Raw genomic sequence first — 22,705 nt, 5'->3', positions numbered from 1 at the left:
ACCACAACTTGACTCTGGTTGTCATTGACTTGGAGACGACATGGTGCGGTATAAGCACCGGTATCTAGTGGCTGTACTTGGGTGGAAGGACGGAGCAGAGACTGGCGGGAAGACGACCGCACCGCATCTGCTGCGGGCACTCCGGACTGTTCTCACCACATGCTTTGGATCAGTGGGCGATGGACTCTGCACTCGCATGGCTGTTCCCTTCTACAATCCCTTGTCAAACACTGCCATTGTCCGTGCCCCCTTTGATCACTTTCGTATGGTCTGGGCTGCCCTGACCCTCACCACTGAACTGTTTCATCGCCCGGTTGCCATCCGCGTCATCCACTCGGCCGCAACGCTGACAAACTGCAGAGAGCTCATCATCAAGTGGAACAGAGCACTGCTCCGCGCACGTACTGCTGGCGACAGCGGTGCAGAAGATGACGAGGACACGCTCAACGATGCCCAAGGAATCGATGGGTTGGACCAGCTGGTTGAGGATGGCGAGGAGGATGGCGTTGACGCTGGTGACGACGCCGACGACACCGACGTCTGATCCGCTCGACCGACGCAAAGGGCTTGTGGGTAGCAAAACGGGCAGTAGCTAGGCTGCTTCAGGGCATGTCGACTAACTCCTGGCTGATTGCAGTCACAGATCGGTGCGCTGCCGCGCTGCCGCGCTCGACGGTTGCTCTCGTCTGATTTACTGCTGCCAGCTTGTGCATGGTGGCTCGCTGACAAGCGGCGAGTGAACAACAGGCTCTGCAGACCCAGACAGTGGGCCGATGCAGACCGTCGACGCCGCCGCTGTGTGAGGCTCCGGCTCCGATCACTGCGACGCGCCTTCTGTCGCGCCCACGTTGTTGTTCATGACGTCCATCTCCATGACGACGTCAACCGGCACCCTGTACACACAACCACAACGCCACACATCGTGAGTCCCCTCTCGTCTCGTCCATAACCACCACATCCATCACGCCCATCTCCCATTCCACGTACGGCTGCGGTCCTGTTGACCTCATTCGCTCGATGACACTTGCCGTCGACTGAGCAGCATGGACAACCTGATCATTCAGCTCCAACACACGCTGCGTATGCTCCGCCATCTCTTGAGTCTCTGCCAGCAGCTCCTTGACTAACCTCCGCACATCCAGCCATCCACAACGTGAGTGAACGAAGCAGTCATGCTGCCGATGATGACAAGCGAGAGTGGGCACAATGCCGAGCAGCCGAGCAGGATCGCCAGTATGCGGCCATCGATGTGCTTGCCTTTCCATCATCCCCTCCTTCTCTATCCCCAGTCCCACAAGGCTCGACGGTGCCTCCAGAACGCCAAAGCTAAGCCCTCGCTGAACACATCAGACCGTGCAGGCCCGAACCCGTGGCCATCCTCCAACAGTCCAACAAGCCCTCTGCTCAAACTCGCTCCGCCATGCCCATACCAGTCATCACACACCATGCCGATGCCACATCGCAACCACACACACACACACACACACACACACACATACATACATACAGCTATCGATTCAGAACCACCACACCCGATGCCCATCCCAACCCAACTGCACCCACATTGTCGTGCCCCATCACTCGCGTTGGTCGAGCTGCTGCTGGCACAACCTCTCCCCTCCGCACTCACACACCTCACACACCTCATACACATAGGTTACATACGTGCGGTACCCATGGCCTCATAGTCATGTGCTGCAGACATGACTTCCTTCCTTCTCCCTGCTGTCTGGTCAAGTTGGGTGTTGCTTGTCTTCATCCTCGTCCGCGTCCTCGTCGTCGTCTTGGACTTGGTTGCTGCCGAAATGGCGACGACTCGGTGACTTGCTCGGGAGCCAATGGAGGGCGGGGGGAGGGGGGTAGATGAGGACGGGCAAATGGTCGAGATGGGCATCGATCGCAAGTGGCAGCGGCAACATGTAGCATGTAAGGGGGCATGCTTACGTAATATATCGGGTCGAAATACAAGTAGATGTGTTTGCATGCGCTTCGGACCTCGCTAGCTGATCCGCATCTCGGTAGCAGCCAGGGTCATCAGGTTCAAGTCCCGAGTGCGTGGATGGTGGGAGCAGGTAGTCATCAAAGGTGAGAAGGCTACTCATCAGTAGATGGAGGGGCAGAATCGCCGGCTGACGGGAGAATCAGCAAGTGAGAGAGTGCACACGGCTCGCTCGGACACGGACAGGCTGTGTCGCCACGCAGCCGATCGTGGCTCGGCTTGAAACTGGTTGGGCAGTGACAGATGGAGAAAGACAATTTTACTGATTGCTGCCATCGCCGTTCGCCTCAGGGAGCGGCTGGGCCACGACGCCAACCTGGGCCGGACGGAGGATGCGCGAGTTGAGGGTGTAGCCGGTCCGGGTGACGATGCCGACGTGTCCAGGCTCGTGCTCGCCGCCTGCGGGCATCTCGAAGAGAGCCTGATGCAGCTCCGGGTTGAACGGCTCGCCCAGCGGGCGAACAGGCTCGATGCCGTTTGCAGCAAAGGCGTTGTACAGCTGCTTGTAGGTCATGGCGATGCCCTCGTACAGCGCGCCGTGCTCAGCCTCGTTGGCGGCCTCCATAGCCTTCTCGATCGAGTCGGCCACATCGAGCATCGACTTTGCAAACTTGGTCACACCAAACTTGCGCGCCGACTCGACGTCCTCCCGAGCACGAATACGAACGTTCTCCTGATCAGCAAGCGCCCGGAGGAGGTTCTCCTTCATCTCGACCATCTTCTCCTCGAGCTCGGCCACCTTTGCCGCAGCCGCGTCATGGTCGGCCTTGCTGCTCTCACTGCTGCTCTCCTGCTCAACCTGAGCCTCATTCTCGGTCTTGATCTCAGTCGCCTCCTCGGTCGCCTTCTCAGCATCGACCTTGTCCTCAGTCTTCTCCTCCCATGCCCATGCACTCGTCCCCAATGCCCGCTTGCCCGTCACTGCTCCACTCGCCGTGGATGACGCGCCCGCCGCACCACCAGCCGCCGCCGTAGCCGACCACACCGCAGCCGCACCACCTGCCCGCCACAGACCAGCTCCTCCGCTCACAACATCAACTCCCACACGTCCAAGCATACGCAGTCCAAACATTGCCAATTCTCTCTTCAACAAACCTCAAGCCTGCTCAGAGTCAGATGCCTCCAGATGTCCGGCTCGCCGGCTCGCCGGCTGTCGCGGCTGACCGCAGCACCGACCCAAACTGCCAAATCCATTTGTCGCGCTGAGCGTCAACGTCGCGTCATCGGCCCGATCGGCTTGGTCACGAAGGGGGTATAGAGAGATGACTGCCGGTTGCGAGGCCAGTTGTAGTTTAGGGGTGAGGCCGAGGAGCCTGTGCGTGTCGGGATGGATGTCATCGTCAGAATCGTCGATGTGACGGCTGGAGACTGGGGTGTGGTCATGCTCGCTACTGTCGCGACTTGCTCACAACTCTGCAGGACCCAACCGAGCCAATCGCCGGTGCTCGCGCACTCATGCAGTGCGATACATGCTTCTCCATCCCCAGACCATCAGTTCCCACTCTGTCTCGCGACACGCTCCAATTTGATGCCCATCCCCTTGCACAACTCTAGCACAAGTCGCGGAATCAACGATCAGCAGACGCACCCCAATCCACGCGCCGCGGGGCAGAACCAGTGACGGCTCACTCTTTACCATCCTCCGATTCAAGTCACTCGAGCTGGTGCTAGAGAACTACCCGCGCTACGCTGGCAACGGTAGGGCGGCACTGAGGGCAGCACCCAGCGTGGCCTTGTCGTCGCCGTAGACGGCTCGGATGGTGGCGTCGCAGCGGGCAAAGAGGTCCTGGATGGCGAGCAGGATCCGCTCCCAGACGACCGAGTAAAGACCCTCCTTGTCGCCGGCAACGTGCTTGATGACCCGCTTGCGCATGGCCAACAGGTTGCGCTCAACCTGCTTAGGCGTCCCGTACTTGCTCATTAGCTTGTCAAACTTGAGCTTGGAGTACGCGTCCTGGAAGGCAACCTCCTGCGCCGAGATTGAGTCGAGAAGGCCGCCGATGGCGTTAAAGAAGCGAACAAAGTCGCCGAGTTGGTACTCGATGGCGTCGGTAACGTACGCCGCCCGGTGCTGGAGGTACGCCTCGCGCGCCTCGGCCACGTACTTTCCCAGCGCACGCAGCTGCGGCAGCTGCTCCATCGCCGCCTCGGTGGTTATGTAAAAGTGGTGATAGTTCTCGTACAGCACAAGGTGCGCGTACTTGGCGTCCGACGCAGCCACCCGCTCGAGCGTCTCAAACACTGCCAGTGCCACCTTGGTGAGCGCAAGCTCGACGACCTCGCGCGCCGCTCCGCCGCGCGCCCCGAGCTCGGTGCCAAACAGCGCCCGCCCGATCTGCACAAAGAACGACGCAAACTTGGCGCACGGCCAGAGGATGCCACAACGCCGCGCCGCCACCTTGACCTTGCCGATCTTGCGGACCTGCCGGTCGACATACTGCGAGAACGCCAGGTTTGGCGCGTTCTGCAGCAGAGTGAGAACTTGCGCAAGGAACGAGTGCGCTCGCGGAAACTCGTCGTCCGCCGGGTACGAGGCAAGGAACGCCAGGTACGTCACCGTGTCGAACGCGTTGAGGCCGTTGACGTGGATGGCGAGCTTGTCCACATGCGGCAGCACGTTGCCAAACGCCACTTCGAGCCAGTTCTCCAGCTGTGCGTCGCTCGACTCGCCGAGCCAGGTGTCGAGAAACCGCGCTTCGGCCACCACCGCGTCCACCACCGCGTTGACCGCCCGGAACAGAGCCTCGGTCCCACGCAGCCGCTCGCTCCCGCCGCCGCCAAACGATGACGCCGACCGCGCCGTCGACGCCACGTCAAACGACGCTTCGGAGCCGCGCGACGACGAACTCATCGACGACGAGCCGTGCCCGCGCACGGTGAGCTCGCCCACAGGATCGTTCGGGAGCGCAGACATGTCGGTGGCAAGCTTGACCTGTGCCACCGCCCGCCGCAGCTCCCTCATCAGCCGCGGCGCCACCGCGCCCAGCGTCTCGCGCGCCCGTGTCAGGTACGCACGCGCAAGCGTCTCACGCTGCACAGGGTCCGTCCGAGCCAGCCACTTTGTGAGCGGCGCGTACGGAAGCAGGCCGGCGTACACCGGCCGCCGCGACGGAAAGTCGAAGAACCCGCTGCGGAGCACGACCAGTGCAGGATCCGAGTGCAGCGCCGTCGCCAGCTTGGCCTCATACCCAGCGAGCCGCGCCGCAAACTTGGCCTTGAGCGCCGCCACTTCACGTTCATGATCATGAACCGCCGTCAGCGTCACCAGCTCTGACTGCGGGCCAAACGACGGAGGCTTCTCGAGCTCGCCCAGCGCAGCCTCGATGCCCGGCAGTGCATCGAGCTCCGAGAGCTTGGTCGCCGTCAGCGCAGTCCGGGTCCGCTTGCTCACTCTCAGCGAGTTGAGGAGCGCGTTGGACTCAAGCAGCAGTGCCCGGTGGTTCGTCGTCAGCACCTGCGTCGCCGTTGACGTCTCCTGGATAACCTCCAGCTGGCTCGCCATGCCGTCAACAATGCCCGCGTACGACGCCAGCGTTGCCTCCAGCACCTCGGCCTCATCTAACACCCCATTAATGGCAGCCATGGCGACATCAATCTCCGGTCCAAGTGCGAGCAGTGCCTCTACATTAGCGGCCTCCAGCGCCTCGATCTCGGCCGCCAGCGCCGCCTCCACGTCCTCGATCTTGTCCGCCGCCATCGACTCGCCAAGAACAGCCTCCAGCTGCTCTCGCTCCGCCGGCAGCAAGTCCGAGAGGCTCACCGCCCGCACTTGTTGCTCCACAGCGTCAGCCAGCTCGTCCGCGACGCCACTACCGTCCGCCTCGCCCGTGGTGTTACCACCGCCGCCACGCTCGGTCCGCGCATCGCCGCCGCCATCACCACGGCCATTGTCAGGGAGAAGAGCCAAGAGCTGAGGCGGCGCATCTGGAACAAAGCCGAGGACCGTGTTCATGAGCCAAAGGAGCGAGGCAACAAAGTGCGAGCGAGAAAACGCATCATGGAGAGCAAAGGTGACCGGCTCGCCATCGGCAAAGACCAGAGTGAGCGCGCCCGACGGTGCTTCTCTCAACGCCTTGAGCTTCTCCACATACCATGTTCTCGACAACGAGTATATCGATGAGGACGATGAAGACGACGATGGCAATGGAGAGAGGATGGATGACGATGGCATTGACGACGATGATGATGACGGTGTTGCTGCTGCTGCTGCTGCTGTGACTGTCAATGACGTTGCTGCTGATGCTGCTGATGCTACTGATGACGACAACGATGATCCCATGGTTCGACGTAGTTTGTACAGTCTCACCTTGTGCGACGATGGCTTGTGGGTAAGGCAGAGTGTTCTTGCTTTGGGCGCCGTGAAGGTCACCGTATCCAGTTGGTCCGCGGGGACCACCGCATACACAACCTCGCCGGGCTTGAGGAGCGACGCCACAGAGGCTGCCGTTGAGCTGGGCACAGGGTGTGGACGCACACTATCCATGTCCATCCTCAAGGGTTAGTAGGGGGTGGGGGTGGGGGGGGGGGGGGTGGGGCGGGGAGGAGCGGGGTGAAGTGGTCGGGAGGTGGCGACCATGATCGTGATCGCGACAGATGATCGTGACAGGCGACAGGCAACAGGCGACAGGCGACGGATGGCTACGCGTGGGACAGGGCACGGTGATCGTGAAGGCTGAAGGAATCAGCCGACTGTAGGGGAATCAACTGACTGTAAGGGACGACACTTTGATCTCTCGGGCTACGTCTCGAGTTACGACTGCGCCACAGGATACAGATCCCAGACTGCGATGCGTCCATCGGGAGAGCCCGAAACAAGGTATCCGCCACCATCAGGATCCGCATCAAAGCCGAGGGCAGACACGCGCTGCGCGTGGTACTCGAGAACCGCAAGTGGCTTGAGCTTCTTGGCCGAATGCACGCTAAGCGAGCCTTCCCACCCGCCAAGCGCCACGAGCTTGCCGTCGGCAGCGCGGATCGCCACCGACGACACACCCTGCTCGCCGGCGTCGGCAACCGCCCGCTTCTTGACAAGCTCAAACGCTGCTTCGCCGCCACTGCTGCTGTCAATGCGAAAGGCAACAGCTTCTGCCGTAGCCGAGCCGGCAACGCCGCGCAGCGTCCACTCTTCCGAGCTTCTATCCACGCTCACCACATCGAGCGCCATGACTGGATCGCCGAACCACGGGGCGGCGTTGGTGGTGGCCAGCAAACTCCCCGCCGCCGCATCCCACACTGCAAGCGCCCCGGACTCGTAGCCCGCGACAGCGAGCGGCACAGAGGCTGCAAACACCAGCCGCACCGCCATGCACATGCCCATGTTGTCAGCTGGGATCATGACACGCACCAGCTCACACCTCGCCGATGCCATCTCCGCCTCGTACACCACAATGCCGCCAGGATCGTCGCCTGACGCCACCAGCACCACGCGTCCGTCCTCCCCAGGCACCTCGGCCGCTGCCACACCGCAAAAGTTGAGCGTCTGTGCATCAACCCGCCACATCGGCGACAGAGCGCCGCTATCACTACTGGAGGTGCCGTCTATCCCGCGGGGCGTCATCTCAGCAAGATCAAAGGCAGCGATGTGACCATCACGACCGTGCGAGAAGAGCCACTTTGGGCCCACAGGCGGGACGAGAGCCAAAGCAAAGATGGCTCCATTATGAACGGAACCACAATGATGATGACTGATGGTGTTGTCAGTAGCAGCACCATCGCTCGTGGCGGTGAGGCATGGACGACGCGAGATGAGCGACCAACCAACAAGATGACCTCCATCATCACCAGCAAAGACTACGTGACCAGCCGCTGCCAAAGCCGTCACTCCAGCTCCTTGTCCACGCAGCACACATCGCGGCACAGGTCCCCCTCCATGCATATCCCTCCTACTCTCTCCCCTTGTTTCTTGTCCACGTCAAGTCCTTGCCCTTCTCCTCTGTCCTCGACACCTCGCACCCTCTCCTACTGCTCGTGCTCACCCCCAACCTCATCCGATCACCCACCACACCACCATCATACATACAATCAGCAGTACAAGGCAATGGGGAGCCCACTTCAAGCTAGCCTCTTCTACCGCTTGCTGGTCACGCTGTTGGCCCACTTGTCGCTCTCCCCGTGGCTTGGACTCACGTGCGGGTGTGGATGCTCCGCCTGCCGCGGACGATGGTCACTGTCCACGGCTACCTGGCGTCGACATGGAACAACTATCCACTGGCGGTATACTTGCGGACGAGCGACTCGTCAGCCAACGTGGCGGCCTTTGGCTACGACTCGCGGGCAGGTGTGCTCGCCGACCACGCCACGGCGCTACGGCGATTTGTGGACACCGCCCTCAACTGCACCTCGCGTTGTGGCGGACCTGAGCCTCCACTCGGCTTTGTCACACACTCCATGGGTGGTCTGGTCCTGGCGGCGGCGCTGGCCGACGTCGCGGCTCTGCCGCCGGATCGCCGCTCGCGCGGCGACACGCTCCTCGCATCTGCGCCGACGGTCATGATCGCGCCGCCGCTCCGCGGCTCGCTTTGGGCCGCCTCGGTCCATGAGCTTGTCGGCCTAACCGTTGTCGCTGGCCCGGGCACTGAGCTCGCAGCCATGGCCCGCTCGGTTGATCTCGCCGCCCGCTATGCGCTTCCATCTTCACTGCCGCTGCTGGTGGTGACCGGCGAGAAGAGCTGGTCCAACCCGATCCTATCACGGCTTGCCGATGGCCGCCCGCATGACGGCACCATTCTCAACGACGAGTCGATTCCGCTTGCCCGCGACGGTGACAATGCCGGCGCCGACCTTGCCTGCGCCCGCATGCACGTCCCCGGCGCCGGCCACAGCCTCCTCCAGTTCCGGCTCGACGTCATGGAGGGCGTCACCGAGTTCCTTGCAAAGCACAGCGGGTGATAAGACTCACAGCGTGAAATCGCGGATGGTCACATGCAGCTCCTCGGTCGACATCCATGCGTAGAGGTCCCGCCATGGCGGCGTCGATCACTTCAAGGCTTTGCGGAACGCGTCGAACTTGGCCAGTTGAACAGCCACCACAACCACACACACCTCACCACAACCACAACCACCACCACCACCACCACCACCACTACTACTACCACACACGCACACACGCACACGCACGATTACACACACTATGGCCACAACTAGTGCTCCCACCCCTACTCCTGCCCTTGTCCTTCCGGGCTTCACCCTCCTGGCGCAGGGAGCCGAAGCGGTACGCCCCCCCCCCTCCCCCTCCCCCCCCGTCTGCCCTTTCCCCCTTACACCCATACTCATGGCATGTGTGCAGAGAGTGTACATCGGACGGCTTGGAGGACTTGATGCGCTTGCAAAGCATCGGTTTGTTAAGGGCTATCGCCACAAGGTTCTGGATGATAAGCTCCGTGCCGCCCATACGGTGGCAGAGGCGAGGTCGCTGGCAAGGGCAAGGGCTCTGGGCGTGCCCGTCCCGGGCGTGCTGATGGTCGATACCAAGGAGATGGTGCTGTATATGGAGCTGGTTCATGGCATCACACTCAAGGCTTACTTGCAGGCTATGGAGGGGCTGGAGATCAAGGATGATGTCGGCCCACATCACCTCCCCCCCAACGCCATGGCTGTTCTTGCTGCCGTCGGCAAGGACATTGCTCTGCTGCACAATGGTGACGTCGTTCACGGCGACCTGACAACCTCAAACTTTATGCTCCGTCCGCGCTCGCCGTCAGACGCTGCCGTTCTGGCTTCAAAGCCGCTCGATCCGAGCGCCCTCGTCGCTCTCAACATCCTCCATCTCGAGGTCGTCACCATCGACTTTGGCCTCGCCTCGGTCGCTCAGTCGGACGGCCTCGAGGACAAGGCTGTCGATCTCTATGTCCTCGAGCGTGCCTTCATCTCCACCCATCCCTTTGCTGAGCACGCCTTTGCCGCCGTCCTCGGCGCCTACGCAGAGGCTTGCGCCAACGACGACGCCGTCCTCGGCCGCCTGGAGGATGTCCGCGCCCGCGGCCGCAAGCGCGACATGTTTGGCTAACACACACACACACACACGCGCGCGCAGTGAGAGTACAAAAAGCCAGGCGTTTACAGGGGCTTGATTCTCGAGGAACATGTCGCATCAACCCGAGGCCAGCCAACAACCAGTGCGGCTCATGACCAAGTGCAAACACTTAGGCGTACTCGACGTCGATGATCTTGCCCATGAAGACAAGGGTCTTCGACTCGAGGCCGGCAACACGGCCGTACGACTCCGAGCGCTCAAAGGTCTCGCAGTAGAGGAAGCCCTGCGGCTCGAAGGTGATCTCGGCCATCTCGTGCTTGCGGACGAACTCCGGGTTCTCGAGCTTCTGGCCAGCAGTGCGCTTGCCCATCACCCAGTGGATCTCCGAAATGCGCGAAGCGCACCGGCCGGTACGCACGCACATCTGCGGGCAGAAGCCGACCTTGAGGTCACCAGGGTGGTTCTGCACGCGGATCATGGCGCGGAACGACTTGACGCGGCGCGGGAGGAGCTCCTGCTTGTCGGCGTAGTCAGCCGGGCGGTACAGGAGGTCACCACGCTTGACCTGCTTCGGCTTGGTGCCCTTCGGGAACTTGACCACAATGCCGACGTTGAAGCCAGCAATACCGGCGTCCACGTCCTGGTGGTGCATCTGGATCGAGAAGGTCTTGCCAGACAGGCCGTTGCGCGCGAGCGCGACGACGTCGTCCTTGCGGATGGTACCGATCTCAATCCGGCCCATGGTCACGAGACCCTGGCCCGGGATGAGGCGCGAGCCCGAAACCGAAAGGTGGAGCGGGCCGTTGGCGTCACGGTCGGGGATGCGCATGTAGTTGTCGAGCGCCTCGACAAGGGTCTTGCCCTTGATCTCGGTGCCGCCGACAATCTCGAAGCCCTTCTTCTTGCGCTTGGCGGTGTAGCCGTACCGGCCGGACCAGCCGTTGTACCACGGCATGTTCTCGGTCGGCGAGGTGAGGTTGTCACCAACCCAGCCGGAAACCGGGATGATCGGGACAGTGGCCGAGTGGAAGCCAGCCTCGTCAATCATGCGCGAAACCTCATCGCGGATCTCGTTGAAACGAGCCTCGTTGTAGGCGCCGCCCTCCGACGAATCCATCTTGTTGACGCAAACCACGAGCTGCTTGATGCCGAGCAGGTTGGCGAGGTTGGCGTGCTGGCGGGTCTGGCCACCAGCCATCATGCCGGACGGCTTGGCAATCGATGCCTCGAAGTTACCGTCAGCCGGGACCATGAGGACCGCGACGTCAGCCTGGCCGGCACCGGTGATCATGTTCGTGATAAAATCGGCATGACCGGGGGCGTCGGTGATCGAGTAGTCGTAGTTGGTGGTGCGGAACGACGACGTCTGGCAGTCGATGGTGATACCGCGCTCACGCTCCTCCTTGGACGTGTCCATGAAGTAGGCAAAGGCGAAACCGGCCTTGTTGTTCTCGGCAGCAGCCTGCTCGAGCTTCTCCTTGGCACGCTCGTCGATGCCGCCGAGCTCGTAGATGAGACGGCCGGTCATGGTGGACTTGCCAGCATCGACGTGGCCAATGATGACGACGTTGAGCTTGCGGGCGGGGTCAAAGGTCTCAGCAGACATGTTTGCTTCGGTCTAAGATAAGTGGTGCGGTGTGTTGTCCGTACCCCCCCCCGCCCCTCGCCCCCTTTTTCTGATGACTTGTGGATTATGCTCCGCCCGGAATGTCCCCCTTTTTGTCCACTCAACGGCTGTATTTTTTGGCCTTGCTGTTCTTGCAGCGCGCACCGAATCGCTTCCTCGGCTGCCGCGACTCCCGACATGCCGGTCAATCCATGGACCGACCCGAGCCGCCCATCACACCCGATCTCACCACAATCCACCCACCCCATTCTCCTCTTCTCCAGCTCCACTCGCGATCGTTGCTTTTAGAACTTGTCGCGATATAGCCAGCTTCCCAACGTTTGTCGTTGCTGCAAGAATCAACCCTGCGACAACGTCGACGTGGGCCCGAGCATCCTCCGCCGCTTCATCTGCCCCCCACAGGCTAGTTCCCCAGCATGCGCCACATCCGCAAGCGCCATCGGTCGATAGAGGGCCTGGGCTGGTCCGCCCGTTGTCGCTACCCCTGCGCTCAACAAAGCACGCCGCCGCTTGGTCCCCACAGCCGGCATCGCAGCCTCGCCCACCGCCGCAAACGCCGACCCAGCAGCGGCAGCACTCACACTGGGAACCGCGGTCATCGACACGCACGTAAGGGTCCAGTTGGCATCGCCAGACAAGATAAAGTGGAGAAGGTCGCCGCGGATGACGCGCTGAAAGTGGATCCCAGTCGACGCACCCTCGACAAACGTCGCAAACTCGCCGCTGTGCGGGTCGTACTCGACGGCGCAGACCTTGCCGGCAGCAAGCTTGGCAGTTGTCGAGAGCTTCTCCTCCTTCTTGCCGCTTGTGATCTTGTCCATTGCCCACATGATTGTTTGCTCGCTGTTGCGCAGCTGAGCGTCCCACGTCGCCATACTCGTCACACCGACACCGACGTTGCAGCCAGCATCATCCGGCGCGCCCGACGGCGGCGTCAGCATAAACTCGAACCGATGCCGAACGTCTTTGAAGCCCCGCGACATGACGATGCCGTTGGTGCTGGGCCCGACTTTGGCAACAGTGTCGGTGATGCTGGAGATCCCGAGCGCCGAGGTGTAACTCAACAGGCTCGAGGCCGGTGTGGCCGAGAGCTGCACCTCCACCGACGGCAACCTAGCATTTCTCCGAGACATTGTCACCGACGTCGGCGGGAGCGACGTCGCCTTGGCCGCTTTTGTCAGCGCCAGCTTGCTCTCCTTCACCAGCTTGTTGCTCTTGGCCAGGATCAGCGCACCAATCTGCTCCGTGTTGGCCTCGATCTGCGCCGCAGCCGCCTCCAGCTTGTTCGTCTCATTCACCAGCATCGATTCGAACGTATCCAGCGACATGCTGGCGGTCTGGACCTTCGCCGTTAGTTCGGCAAGCGCCTTCGCCTTGTGGGCTATGATTTTCTTGACATACCGGTCAAATGATTTGGTGATCTTGGCCGTGAGCGTGGTCTCCACCTTGGCGAGTACCTTCCTCTGCGTCCGCGCCAGCTCCTTCGCCGCCGCCGCTTGGCCGGCAAACTTCTTGACCTGCTCCACTACTTGCACTCGCTCCTTGTGGTGCCGATCAAGCGCATCTGTCAGCTTCTCCACATCATGCCCCTTATGAATGCCCCGAGCAATGCACGCCGCGCATCCCAGACGCCTCCCGCTGCACTCGGCCTCGCTGCACACCCATACCCACGGCATGTTGTGCTGGGGGCAGATGGGTGCGCTATCAACGCCTGAGCGCACCGACATCACAGGAACTACCTCATGCTTGGCCGCCCCGATCCACACATGGATTGCCTTTGAGCAATCGGTGCAGAACGACTGGCGGCAGTCGCGACACCGGACAGTCGCCAGCGGCTGATCCTTCCCGTCATGGCTGCAGCTGCAGAACAGCGGCCAGCTGGAGGCTTCTACGGCCGCCATCTGCCCTGCACGCACCCCGATGCATGTCTCGAGTAGCTGGTAGTTGACTGGAGGGTATGCTGATGCAAGCCTCCTGCACGCTGGGCACTTCAAGTGCGCCCCGCCGTTAGCAGCCTTCCACTGGTGAATGCAGACTTCGCAGAACGAGTGTCCGCACGCAAGGATCATTGGCTTCCTCTCAGCCGAGTAGCCATCCAAGCACACGCTGCACACTCCGATCTCAATGCTATCCATTTTCTTTGTTCTTACAACAGCTAGAGATAAGTATGACTAGCTGCTTTTGCAGCAATCAACGGCCATGACGCCCACGGTTGCCAACAGCTGGAGTGTGACGTCGCGCAACAAAAAGGGCACACAGCCAGCCACAGTCATCACCCAGATGCTGCCACATGGTTTCACCCACAAGACCAAACAGCCCCCACACACACACCCAACCCCCACACACACACTCACACACACACACGACCTTGTCGTCACATCCTGCACACTGCATCGTCTCTGCGACAACTATCGGCGGGACGGAAGCACCGTGCGCTACGCGCGTGTATAGCACATCCGCTGCTGAGGCCGAAGGAGGGACCATGGCCACCAATGCAGGAGCCAGAGATGATTGACAAACCAGCATTCGCTGCCGCTTCGCCTGTGCGCCATCGCCAGCCGTAGACTCTGCGCCGTCAACAATCCTCGGCCAGCAGTTCACTCTTCCAGCCACCGATCAACTGCCACTCCTCCAAACCCCGTCCCTGGCTACTCTCGCCGAGTCCCAACCCGATCCCGACCCGATCCCTCCGACTTCGACTCCAACTTTGACTCTACGACTGTCATCCATCCCCATACCAGCCCAAGCCCACTCTTCTCGTCCCTCACTCTCTTCCCCCCCCCCTCCCCCCCCCCGTGGACACATCCCACGACCATGTCAGTCAGCACCATCACACACGCTAGCCATCACTTGCTCTAACCATCACACACCAGTCCGCCACCACCATCACTCGACCCCATCGCATTCCCTCTTACTTCCCCCCAATCCCCATCCCCCCCCCCCACCCCACCACCACCACCACCACCACCACATTCCACCATCATCAACAGTTCCAGCTCAATTCCGCGCCACCCACCACCACCCTCCCCCGCACCGCACCCACAGCCACACTCTCACACCTATCACCTCCACACCCTCACCACACACACTCTCTACATCTCCACCACCACCTCTCTCTCGCTCGCTCGCTCCTCTCCCTCACCCCACCACTATTACTCGTTAGGCGCATGTGCTGGCCGTGGCCGTCCCGTGGTGTTCGGGTTGCCCCGACAGTCGTCCCGCGCAAGCTGCGGATGAATGACAGAGAGTACAATGACTCGCTCGAGTTCAACTCCAACTACACAACGACGTCAAAGTACACCGTCTTCAACTTTGTTCCGAAGAACCTCTGGGAACAGTTCCATCGCATTGCCAACGTTTACTTTCTCTTTATCGCCGTCTTGCAACAGATCCCCGGTGTCTCTCCTCTGGGCACAGGCACGGTGGCAATGACCCTTGCCATTGTTCTCATGTTTACCGCCATCAAGGAGGCTCTTGAGGACTATCATCGTCATGTCAATGATCGAGTTGTCAATCAACGTCAGACCATAGTCGTGAGAAACGGCGTCAAGATGCCCGTCCGCTGGCAGGATCTCGTCGTAGGTGACATTGTCAACGTCACCAACAAGCAGTTCTTCCCCGCTGACATCATGGTCATCGCCTCCTCCGGCCCGCAGGGTATGTGCTACATCGAGACTTCAAACCTCGACGGCGAGTCAAACCTCAAGATCCGCCAGGCCCCTCCCGCCACGGCCTCCGTGGACCTTGACCAGCTGCTCTCGCTCCGTGCAGAGCTCGAGTGCGATCCGCCAAACTCGGCCATGTACTCCTTCAACGGTGTCCTTCGCCTCCTTCCGCCTCACCACTTTTCGGCTAGCGTCCAGCCGCCGCCCGCTTCGCACCAACGCCCCCCGCTCCGCGCCCTGCCCTCGGCTGGCTCGCTGATGCAATTTTCCGAGGCCTCGCGCGCCCGCCCGCAGGCTGCCACCCTCGCCTCGGGCATCAAGGTCACCAACCAGCAAATCCTCCTCCGCGACTCGCAACTGCGCAACACCGCAGAGATCTACGGTCTCGTCGTCTACACTGGCCGTGACACCAAGATCATGAAGTCGTCCAACCGCGTCCGCATGAAGCAGTCGCGCGTCGAGCGCCTCACAAATCGCCTCATCATCGGCATGTTTATTCTTGAGGTCTCTCTTTGCCTTGTCTGCGCCGTCGGCAACTCAGTCTGGCTCCGCCGCAACACTCATTCGGCCCACTACCTCGCCCTTGGCAACGTCAACCCACGCGCTGCTGGCGCTCTCTCTTTCCTCACCTTTGTCATCCTCTTCTCCACCCTCATCCCCATTTCGCTCTACGTCTCGATGGAAACCGTCAAGTTTGGCCAGTCCAAGCTCATCGACCAGGACATCACCATGTACTACCCGCCCAAGGACACTCCCGCCATGTCGCGCACCTCCTCGCTCAATGAGGAGCTCGGCCAGGTCCAGTACATCTTCTCAGACAAGACCGGCACACTTACTCAAAACTACATGGCCTTCAAGGCTTGCTCCATCAACGGCGTCGCCTACGGCGCGGACACTGCCTTTTTCGTCCACGCCCCCTCGCAGGCCGACCACATCGCAACCCACGTCTCGCACGCCTCCGCCAAACACGACGCCTCCGACTCGTCCGCAGACTCGGTCTCCTCGGCCCACCTTGCGCCGCCCAAGCGCACCAGCCACCGTCGCCGCTCCTCATCGTCGGCGGCGACAACGTCTTCCTCAAGCTCATCTATCTCGGACCCGCCATCACCGCACACCTCGTCCAAGGCCCTCGCCGGCACTCTCGCCAACACACCTCAAGGCCTGGGCCCTGGCGATGAGCCCGACAATATCCGCGCCGCGGCCTCCTCCTCATCATCATCATCGTCGTCCCCCGTTTCAGACTCAAGCACCGCCCAGGAAGCCGGACGACCGTCCTCGGTTCGCTCCCTTCCACCAGGTCGTATCAACAAGCCCGCCGCTCCGCGCATCCCGCCACGCAACGTCATGCCCATCCAAACCATCTCGCCGCCGGTCTCGGCGCGCCGCGCTGTTCCGCCGCGCGTCGCGCCAACCCTCGACGGCACCAGCCATGCAAGCTACGCTGAATCGCAGCTTGCCGGTCAGGCTTCGGACACCTCATCCCACACCCTTGTTCGTGCCTCGTCTTCGTCAGCCATTGCCCACAACCCTACCAATGAGACAAGCACTCGCTGGCGTCGTCAAACCGCAGGGCAGGCGGGCGCGTCGCCGCCGCCGCCTCGACATCGCAACCTCCAAGGCTGCTCGCTATCGTCTAGCGGTGCTTCACTCGAGGAGCAAGAAGAGGCGAGCGAGAAGCATCACGCAAGTTATGGCTTGCGTGACGCGGGGCCGCAACCGGCCAACTGTCCGCTCCTCACGGGCCGGCCGATTCCGCACGTCGTCTTTGATGATGACGGCGACCGGCTCAAGGCCGCGCTCCTCGACCCAGAGACCGGCGATGCCATCCGCGAGTTTGCCGAGCTCCTCGGCGTCTGTCACACCGTCATTCCTGAAATCGACTTTGTCGGCGGCAACGACTCGGACGACGACGTGGCCAACGATGACGCCAATGACGGATCCAAGCCGGCCGTCATTTACCAGGCAGCCTCGCCGGATGAAGGCGCCCTCGTCAACGCAGCCAAGATGTTTGGCTACGAGTTTCACACCCGCACCCCTTCGTCCGTCACAGTCTCAGTCTTTGGCCAGGACGTCGAGTACCCCATCCTCGCCATCCTCCCCTTCACCTCGGCCCGCAAGCGCTCTTCAGTTGTGGTCCAGCGACCCAACGGCGAGATTCTCGTCCTCACCAAGGGTGCAGATGTGGTCGTCATGGAACTGCTCGACTCGTTCACGCTCAACAACTCGCGCATCGCGCCGTCAACCCAGTCTCACCTTGACCGTTTCGCCGCTCAGGGCCTTCGCACCCTGGTCGTGGCCAAGCGCGTCGTCTCGCCGGGCCTCTGGGCCTCGTGGTCCGAAGAGCTCGACCGCCTGGAGAACTTGCCCGAGTCTTCGGAAAAGTCGGCGGCGCTTGCCGCCATCTACGATGACATCGAGTCGGAGCTGGTCCTTGTCGGCGCCACTGCCATCGAGGACAAGCTGCAGGACGGTGTGCCCGAGGCGCTCGCCACGCTCCGCGAAGCCGGCATCAAGGTCTGGGTCCTCACTGGCGATAAGCAGGAGACCGCCATCATGATCGGGTACTCGTGCCAGCTCCTTACCCCTAACATGCAGGTCATTGTCCTCAACGCGTCCGAAGAGGCCAAGGTCGCAACCAACCGCGACGAGCTCGACCGCGTCCGGGCCCTCCTCCTCTCGTTCATGGAGGACCAAGTCGCCGCCATCGCGTCTGCCATCGACGGCCCCGAGGCTGTCAACTACGCTGTCGTCATCGATGGCTACACCATGCGCATGATCCTCGGTGAGCCCGGCTCAGGCTCGTTCTCGCTCTTTGACCGCTTCCGTAACCCTGTCGAGGAGGAGGACATGCTCACCGTCCGCCTCCGTGAGGCCTTTCTCGACCTCGCTGTCGAGTGCGTCTCTGTCATTGGCTGCCGGGTCTCGCCAGCTCAAAAAGCTCAGATGGTCCGCTTCGTCCAGGCTCACCTCGACCCGGTCTCTCTCGCCATCGGCGATGGTGCCAACGACGTCGACATGATCCGCGAGGCCAACATCGGCATTGGCATCTCGGGCGAGGAGGGTGGCCAGGCGGCGCTGGCGGCCGACTACGCTCTCGCCCAGTTCCGCTTCCTCCTCCCGCTACTCCTCGTCCACGGCCACTGGTGCTACCACCGCATCTCGACTCTCATCTTCTACTGCTTCTACAAGAACATGGCGCTCACCCTCATTCCCTTTTGGTTTGTCTTCTTCAACGGCTTCTCCGGGCAAACCTTTGTCGAGCGGTGGACCATCGCCATGTACAATACCCTATTCACCGCCCTTCCAATCATCACCATGGGCCTCTACGACCAAGTCCTTCGGCGAACCTCGCTCCTTCAATATCCAAAGCTCTACTACCGCGGGCAGGACAACAAGTACTTTGATGGTTGGGCCTTTGCCTCGTGGGTCGCCTCGGCCGTCTTTCACTCGATCGTCTTCTTTTTCTTTGTTGAGGCTGCCCTCGCCCACAACGTCCACGGGCCCGATGGCCGCGTCTTTGGCCTCTTCTCCAACGGCGTCCACATCTTTACCGCAGTCGTCATCGCCGTCAACCTCAAGGCCGCCCTCGAGCTCTCCACCTGGAACATTGTCACCGTCTCGGCCCTCGCTGCCTCGCTCGTCCTCTACTTTGGCTGGCTCGTGGGCTTCTCCTACGTCGCCTCCTTTTTCCGCGACGCCGTCAACATGTACTTTGTCGGCACAACCGTCATCGCCACTCCGACTTTTTGGTTCTTGGGTCTTCTTGTTCCAGTCCTCGCCCTCCTCCCCGACTACACCCTCAAGTACCTTCGCCGCTGGTACTACCCGGAGCCTGCCGACATTGTCAAGGAGCTCAAGGTGACAGCCGACGACGAGCACATCGGCATCCGCGCCGCCCTTCAGGCCGTCCACACTCTCCTGCAAACAGTTGTCCCCGTCTGGCCCGACGCCATTCTCCCGCACCCGTCGGGCTTTGCCTTTGAGGCCGAGCCCGAGGGCCACATCCAGGCCATCACCGACCCCACCAACGGTTCGCACGGTCGCAATGCTGCCGTGGCGGCTCCAGCCTTTGCCCGCCCGCACGTCGGAACCGGCGCGTCGTCGGGAGGTGGCCCGCTCCCGCGCGGCGGCTCGGGCTCGAGATCGCTCGGCGTGCAGCAGAACGTCGGCCGCATCCGCGCCGTCATTGCCGACGCCGACGCTGACGCCGACACCGGCTCGTCGCGCTCGGCCGGAGGCTCATGGTCGTCGCGCGCACCACCAAGCCTCGCCGAGTCAGCGCCGGTCGTCAACACCCGCGGAGCACGGCACGGGGTAACCGGCGCCCCGCGCCGTGTCGCCGGCACCGCGTCAAGCGTCACCGCCGAGCCGGGGGCCGGTCGAGCCTTTGCGCTCTCCACCGCGCCGGCTGCCATGCTCAGCCGACCGCGGCCGGCAACTGTGAGCTCGCCAAGCGGCCTCGCTCCGTTCATGCCGCCCGGCGAAGGTGGGCACGCGCCGGTACCGGGCTCGGCTTCGTCGCTTGGGCCCGGCACCGACCAGGCTCGCTCGTGGCAGAACATCCGCTCGTTCCAAGAGTCGATCGACGAGCTGAGCACAGCGGCAGCGAGTATAGCGGCCGAGTCGGTGGACGGCCGGTCGCGGTCACGATCCGGCTCGCGGCGGCGGCGGTCGCGGCGGCGGTGATGGCGGCGAGTCGGTTTACAGCTTGGCTGGCAGGACGTTGCCCGAGGCAAACACATTGGTCGGGTCGAGTTCGCGCTTGACGGCGCGAAGCGCTGCGTTGGCGGCCGGCGACTGGACATGCGGCATAAAGCTGGCCCGATGTTTGCCGATGCCATGGTGATGAGAGATTGAGCCGCCAGCGTCAAGGATGGCGACGCGGGCGATGTGCTCGATCTCGTCAAACTTGTCCATGGCGTTGTCGACGCCGACGGCGAGAAAGGCAAGTAAAAGTAGACGCACGCGCCTGTGTCGTACGTCTGCGTCACTCGGCAGGTGACAAACGGCTCGCGCGGAATACTCCGGGCTGCAGCTGCGTCGACAATGGCGGCTTTGACCGAGGTGCAGAGGTGGCGGACGCCGGACCAGGGGACCGAGGTCTCGAACGACTCGGCGAGGAAGCAGTATTGGAAGGCCAGGTCGCGGATGTAGGCAATCATGAAAGTGAGCGCGTAACCACGGCGGCCGTTCTCCTCGTCGGCCGGCATGCCGCCGTGGCGGGCGGCGATCGGATACAGCGCAGCCTCTTGGGCCGCAATGTCGGCATCCGAGTTGCCGAGGAAGAGCAGCGTGGCAGCGACCATGGTGTCTGCCTCAAAGCCCTTGATGGAGAGGACGTAGAACTTCTTGGCGGCGGCAATGGCCGAAGCAAACCACGAGGTCGGCGGCTTGAGCGCCTGGCCCATCTGGAACTGGTTGTTGTCGACCAGGCGGATGGAGGCCGGAGCAGCGTGGGCCTGGGCAATGTCGTACATGGCGGCAACGCCGGCGTCAAAGTCGGGGAAGATGAGGGCACCGTACTTGCGGACAGCCGGGAGCGGGCGGACCTTGACAATGGCCGACGTGATGATGCCGAGGGTGCCTTCCGAGCCGAGAACAAGGTGATGGATGTCAGGACCGGCCGAGATACGTGGGACGACGGCGTCCTTGACGACAGTTCCGGTCGGGGTGACGAGGGTGACGGAGATGACGATGTCCTCGATGTTGCCATACACATTCTTCTGCATGCCCGAGGCCCGGGTGGCGATCCATCCGCCGAGAGTGGAAAACTCGTACGAGTCCGGCTCGTGGCCCATGGTCACACCCCACCCGTCGGCCAGTTCCTTGCCGAGCACCGCGCCGACGGCGCCGGCCTGGATGGTGGCAGTCATGTTGACGGTATCGACGTCCAGCACCGCGTTGAGCTTGGCCATCGAGACAACCACAATCGGTCGCGGCTCAGCGTCGCGCTCCGGAAGCGTGAGCGCATTGGTCACCGACGTGCCACCGCCGTAGGGCATGAGCACCACATCCGCCGCTGCCGCCGCCGCCACCACATCCGCCACCGCGTCCTCGGTGAGCGGCCAGACGACAGCATCGGCCACCCGTGGCAGCTGACCCTTTCGCAACTGCCACACCTCGCGGCAGGTGTGGCCGTGCGAGTGATGAATCCGAGTCACAGGATCGACCGAGTGCTTGATGGCCACACTGGACGGCGGCAAGTTGGATGACGACGGTTGACCGCCATCGGCGTCGGCCTTGGCGTGGTCGAGATGGCTGCGAGAGAGCGACAAGGACCTGAGCCATTGGATGACGATGGAATCCGGAAGCGGAACGGAAGGAAGGACAGAATGAAGCGGAAGTGGGGGATCTGATACGTTGAGATCCAAGCCCATCTTGTCCTCTACCCATGGACGAAATGATGGCAGTGGTGTGCCCGAGAGCTCATAGCGATGACCCGACAACATCAACTCATTCTTGTCCGTGACGGTGAACTCAGTATCAGCATATCCCCATCCATTCCACCTCAGACCACTTCCACTCGGTCCCACAAGCTCATTACTCGCCTCCATACTACCTCCTTTCAAAACCAAAGTCGAGTCTATCCCTACCGTTGTCTCTCCCCTCTATGCCCACCGCACCGGACAGGGCCCGTCGTCGAGCTGTCACTCGGCTCAAAACTCGCGAGGTGAAGGTGACGATCAAGCTGGCTGCTCGGCTCGCGATGATCAAGTTGGCTGCTCGACTTGCGAGATGAAGGTGACGATCAAGCTGGTTGCTCGACTCGCGATGATCAAGCTGGCTGCTCGACTCGCGATGATCAAACTGGCTGCTCGACTCGCGATGATCAAGCTGGCTGCTCGACTCGCGATGATCAAGCTGGTTGCTCGACTCGCGAGGTGAAGGTGATGACGACTCGCGATGATCAAGCTGGCTGCTCGACTCGCGATGATCAAACTGGTAGCTCGACTCGCGAGGTGAAGGTGATGACGATGACGCAGCTCGACGACGGCGCGCCTGGCTGAGGTCAGACATGGTCGGTATTGGTTACTTTGCAGCAAACGGCGGACGATGACGCAGCGCGACGACGGCGCGCCTGGCTGAGGTCAGACATGGTCGGTTTTGGTTACTTTGCAGCAAACGGCGGGCGCACATGCGTGAGGAACAGAATGACAAGCATTGTAGAAGATGAACATGATAGTCACGACAATGGTCTTGATCATCGTTGTGATAACCTCGTCATCATCATCATAGTCATCATCATAGTCATCGCCATCATCACCATCATCGTCATCCCCCACCCCCCCCCCACCCCACCCCACCCCACCCCCCCACACACACCACACCACACCACACCACACCATCACCACCACCAGCACCAAATGGCGCCCTTGCAGACGCCGATCTGAACCGCCCCGCCATCGATCAGCCCGACCCTCGCCGCCGCCACTCGGCGAGCG

At 61.9% G+C, this 22,705-nt stretch overlaps 10 protein-coding genes across 10 annotated transcripts; 4 read left to right on the top strand and 6 right to left on the bottom strand.

Annotated features, from left to right (window-relative positions):
* The first annotated feature begins 104 nt into the window (after positions 1-104).
* Positions 105-1,181, top strand: AMSG_04557 (ribonuclease P/MRP protein subunit POP5). The gene has a single exon (XM_013903439.1). It carries the CDS (start codon positions 197-199, stop codon positions 542-544), a length of 348 nt encoding a protein of 115 aa, XP_013758893.1. The 5' UTR covers positions 105-196; the 3' UTR covers positions 545-1,181.
* Positions 1,182-2,243: 1,062 nt separating this feature from the next.
* AMSG_04556 (HSP-70 cofactor grpE) lies at positions 2,244-3,112 on the bottom strand. Its single transcript, XM_013903438.1, has one exon. The coding sequence runs from the start codon at positions 3,069-3,071 to the stop codon at positions 2,259-2,261; it is 813 nt and encodes a 270-aa protein (XP_013758892.1). The 5' UTR covers positions 3,072-3,112; the 3' UTR covers positions 2,244-2,258.
* Positions 3,113-3,614: 502 nt separating this feature from the next.
* Positions 3,615-6,349, bottom strand: AMSG_04555 (uncharacterized protein). The gene has a single exon (XM_013903437.1). The coding sequence runs from the start codon at positions 6,276-6,278 to the stop codon at positions 3,684-3,686; it is 2,595 nt and encodes an 864-aa protein (XP_013758891.1). The 5' UTR covers positions 6,279-6,349; the 3' UTR covers positions 3,615-3,683.
* A 364-nt stretch (positions 6,350-6,713) lies between these two features.
* AMSG_04554 (uncharacterized protein) lies at positions 6,714-7,822 on the bottom strand. The gene has a single exon (XM_013903436.1). It carries the CDS (start codon positions 7,554-7,556, stop codon positions 6,750-6,752), a length of 807 nt encoding a protein of 268 aa, XP_013758890.1. The 5' UTR covers positions 7,557-7,822; the 3' UTR covers positions 6,714-6,749.
* Positions 7,823-8,137: 315 nt separating this feature from the next.
* On the top strand, positions 8,138-8,887 carry AMSG_04553 (uncharacterized protein; the record flags this gene model as incomplete). The annotated part of the gene is made up of 1 exon (XM_013903435.1): positions 8,138-8,887. The coding sequence occupies one exon, from the start codon at positions 8,138-8,140 to the stop codon at positions 8,885-8,887; it is 750 nt and encodes a 249-aa protein (XP_013758889.1).
* A 153-nt stretch (positions 8,888-9,040) lies between these two features.
* Positions 9,041-10,021, top strand: AMSG_04552 (BUD32 protein kinase). Its single transcript, XM_013903434.1, has 2 exons — positions 9,041-9,209; positions 9,285-10,021. Exons 1-2 carry the CDS (start codon positions 9,129-9,131, stop codon positions 10,002-10,004), a joined length of 801 nt encoding a protein of 266 aa, XP_013758888.1. The 5' UTR covers positions 9,041-9,128; the 3' UTR covers positions 10,005-10,021.
* Positions 10,022-10,037: 16 nt separating this feature from the next.
* AMSG_04551 (elongation factor 1 alpha long form) lies at positions 10,038-11,577 on the bottom strand (the record flags this gene model as incomplete). The annotated part of the gene is made up of 1 exon (XM_013903433.1): positions 10,038-11,577. The coding sequence occupies one exon, from the start codon at positions 11,575-11,577 to the stop codon at positions 10,141-10,143; it is 1,437 nt and encodes a 478-aa protein (XP_013758887.1). The 3' UTR covers positions 10,038-10,140.
* Positions 11,578-12,076: 499 nt separating this feature from the next.
* On the bottom strand, positions 12,077-13,274 carry AMSG_04550 (uncharacterized protein; the record flags this gene model as incomplete). The annotated part of the gene is made up of 2 exons (XM_013903432.1): positions 12,077-12,082; positions 12,120-13,274. 2 exons carry the CDS (start codon positions 13,272-13,274, stop codon positions 12,077-12,079), a joined length of 1,161 nt encoding a protein of 386 aa, XP_013758886.1.
* Positions 13,275-14,765: 1,491 nt separating this feature from the next.
* Positions 14,766-19,857, top strand: AMSG_04549 (uncharacterized protein; the record flags this gene model as incomplete). Its single annotated transcript, XM_013903431.1, has 2 exons — positions 14,766-19,813; positions 19,842-19,857. The coding sequence occupies 2 exons, from the start codon at positions 14,766-14,768 to the stop codon at positions 19,855-19,857; spliced, it is 5,064 nt and encodes a 1,687-aa protein (XP_013758885.1).
* A 107-nt stretch (positions 19,858-19,964) lies between these two features.
* Positions 19,965-21,551, bottom strand: AMSG_04548 (alkyl-dihydroxyacetonephosphate synthase; the record flags this gene model as incomplete). Its single annotated transcript, XM_013903430.1, has 3 exons — positions 19,965-20,171; positions 20,225-21,502; positions 21,537-21,551. The coding sequence occupies 3 exons, from the start codon at positions 21,549-21,551 to the stop codon at positions 19,965-19,967; spliced, it is 1,500 nt and encodes a 499-aa protein (XP_013758884.1).
* Between the last annotated feature and the right edge of the window lie 1,154 nt (positions 21,552-22,705).

The sequence above is a fragment of the Thecamonas trahens genome (genome assembly GCF_000142905.1).
Source record: "Thecamonas trahens ATCC 50062 unplaced genomic scaffold supercont1.18, whole genome shotgun sequence".
Taxonomy (NCBI): Eukaryota; order Apusomonadida; family Apusomonadidae; genus Thecamonas; species Thecamonas trahens.
This window is presented reverse-complemented; position numbering and strand designations above follow the sequence as displayed.